Here is a 1,095-nt window from a genome sequence, read left to right as displayed (position 1 = left end):
GGAGAAAGCTGCGGGAGAGGCTGGAGGAGGGGAGGTAGAGCCGGCCCCGACTGCTCCAGAGCCCCGGGATGGAGAGAAGGCAGTGCCGGCAGAGCAGGCAGCTTCGCCTGCACGGCACGATGGAGGGCAGGCAGCATCCCCCCAGGAGAAGGTGCTGGCTGCTGCTGCAGCCCAGGATGGAGGGAAAGATAAGCCTGGGAAGGAGAAAGCTCCAGCTGTGGGAGAGCCCAAAGGAGGGAAGGCAGTGCCGGCAAAGGAGAAGGGACCGGCAGCGGCAGGGTCTCAGGATGGAGGGAAGGAAGAGCCCAGGCAGGAGCGAGGCCCTGCTGGGTTAGCGGCTGCACCCCTGGAGGGGAAGGCTCCGGCTGCAGCGGAGGCTGAAGGAGGGAAGGCAAAGCCCGCGGAGGAGACAGCCTTGGCTGCAGCACAGGCTCGGGGCGGAGAGGAGCCTGTGAAGAAGGTCCCAGCTCCCACAAAGGCTCAGGATGGAGGGAAGAAAGCTGCGAAGGCAGAGAAAACCCCAGCTGACAAAAAACCTGCCAAAGAGAAGGCTTCGGCTACCGTAAAGGCTCAGGAGGGAGAGAACAAAGTGGCAAAGGTAGAAAAAGCTCCAGCTGCAAAAAAGGCTCAAGGTGGAGGTAAAGAAGAGCCAGCCAAGGAGAAGGCACCGGCTCCCACCAAGGTGCAGGCTGGCGAGAAGGCAGCAGCGACGGCAGAGAAAACCCCAGCTGCGAAGAAGCAGGGAGAGGGAGGTGAAGGAGAGCGGACAGAGAAGAAGCCCCCGGCTGCTGCCAAGGCTTGGGAGGGAGGGAAGAAAGCAGCAGAGGTGGAAGCCCCCCTGGCTGCGGCAGAGGCTGGGGATGGAGGCAAGGAGCCCACAGACGCCGCGGCCACAGCTGCAGAGGCTCAGGGTGAAGGGGACAAAGTGATGAAGGCGAAGGAGGGGGGTGAGCAGCAGCAGCAGAGGGGCTCCGTGCCCCCGCGCCCGGCTCTGCTGCAGAGCCTGAGCTGCCCCGCTACCTGCCAAAGGTACTCTCAGCCTCCTGGGACGGGGTCCCCTCCCCTCGCAGCTCCTCAGGGGCTGCCGGGCTCGGG

The 1,095-nt window shown here is 64.6% G+C and overlaps 1 protein-coding gene across 1 annotated transcript in view; it reads left to right on the top strand.

Moving 5' to 3' along the window:
- Nucleotides 1-4: 4 nt before the first annotated feature.
- LOC104497888 (myosin light chain kinase 2, skeletal/cardiac muscle-like) overlaps nt 5-1,095 on the top strand; it is a gene marked incomplete at both ends in the record, with an annotated part of 3,672 nt that continues 2,581 nt past the window's right edge. Inside the window, one exon of the mRNA XM_010141189.1 lies at nt 5-1,029. Within this exon, the coding sequence (XP_010139491.1) occupies nt 5-1,029 (1,025 nt within the window). The remainder of the gene's footprint in view (nt 1,030-1,095) is intronic.

Source organism: Buceros rhinoceros, unplaced genomic scaffold (genome assembly GCF_000710305.1).
Source record: "Buceros rhinoceros silvestris isolate BGI_N320 unplaced genomic scaffold, ASM71030v1 scaffold26498, whole genome shotgun sequence".
In the NCBI taxonomy this organism is placed as follows: Eukaryota; Metazoa; Chordata; class Aves; order Bucerotiformes; family Bucerotidae; genus Buceros; species Buceros rhinoceros.
Note: the sequence above shows the minus strand (reverse complement) of the source record. Positions and strands in the feature narration are given on the sequence as shown.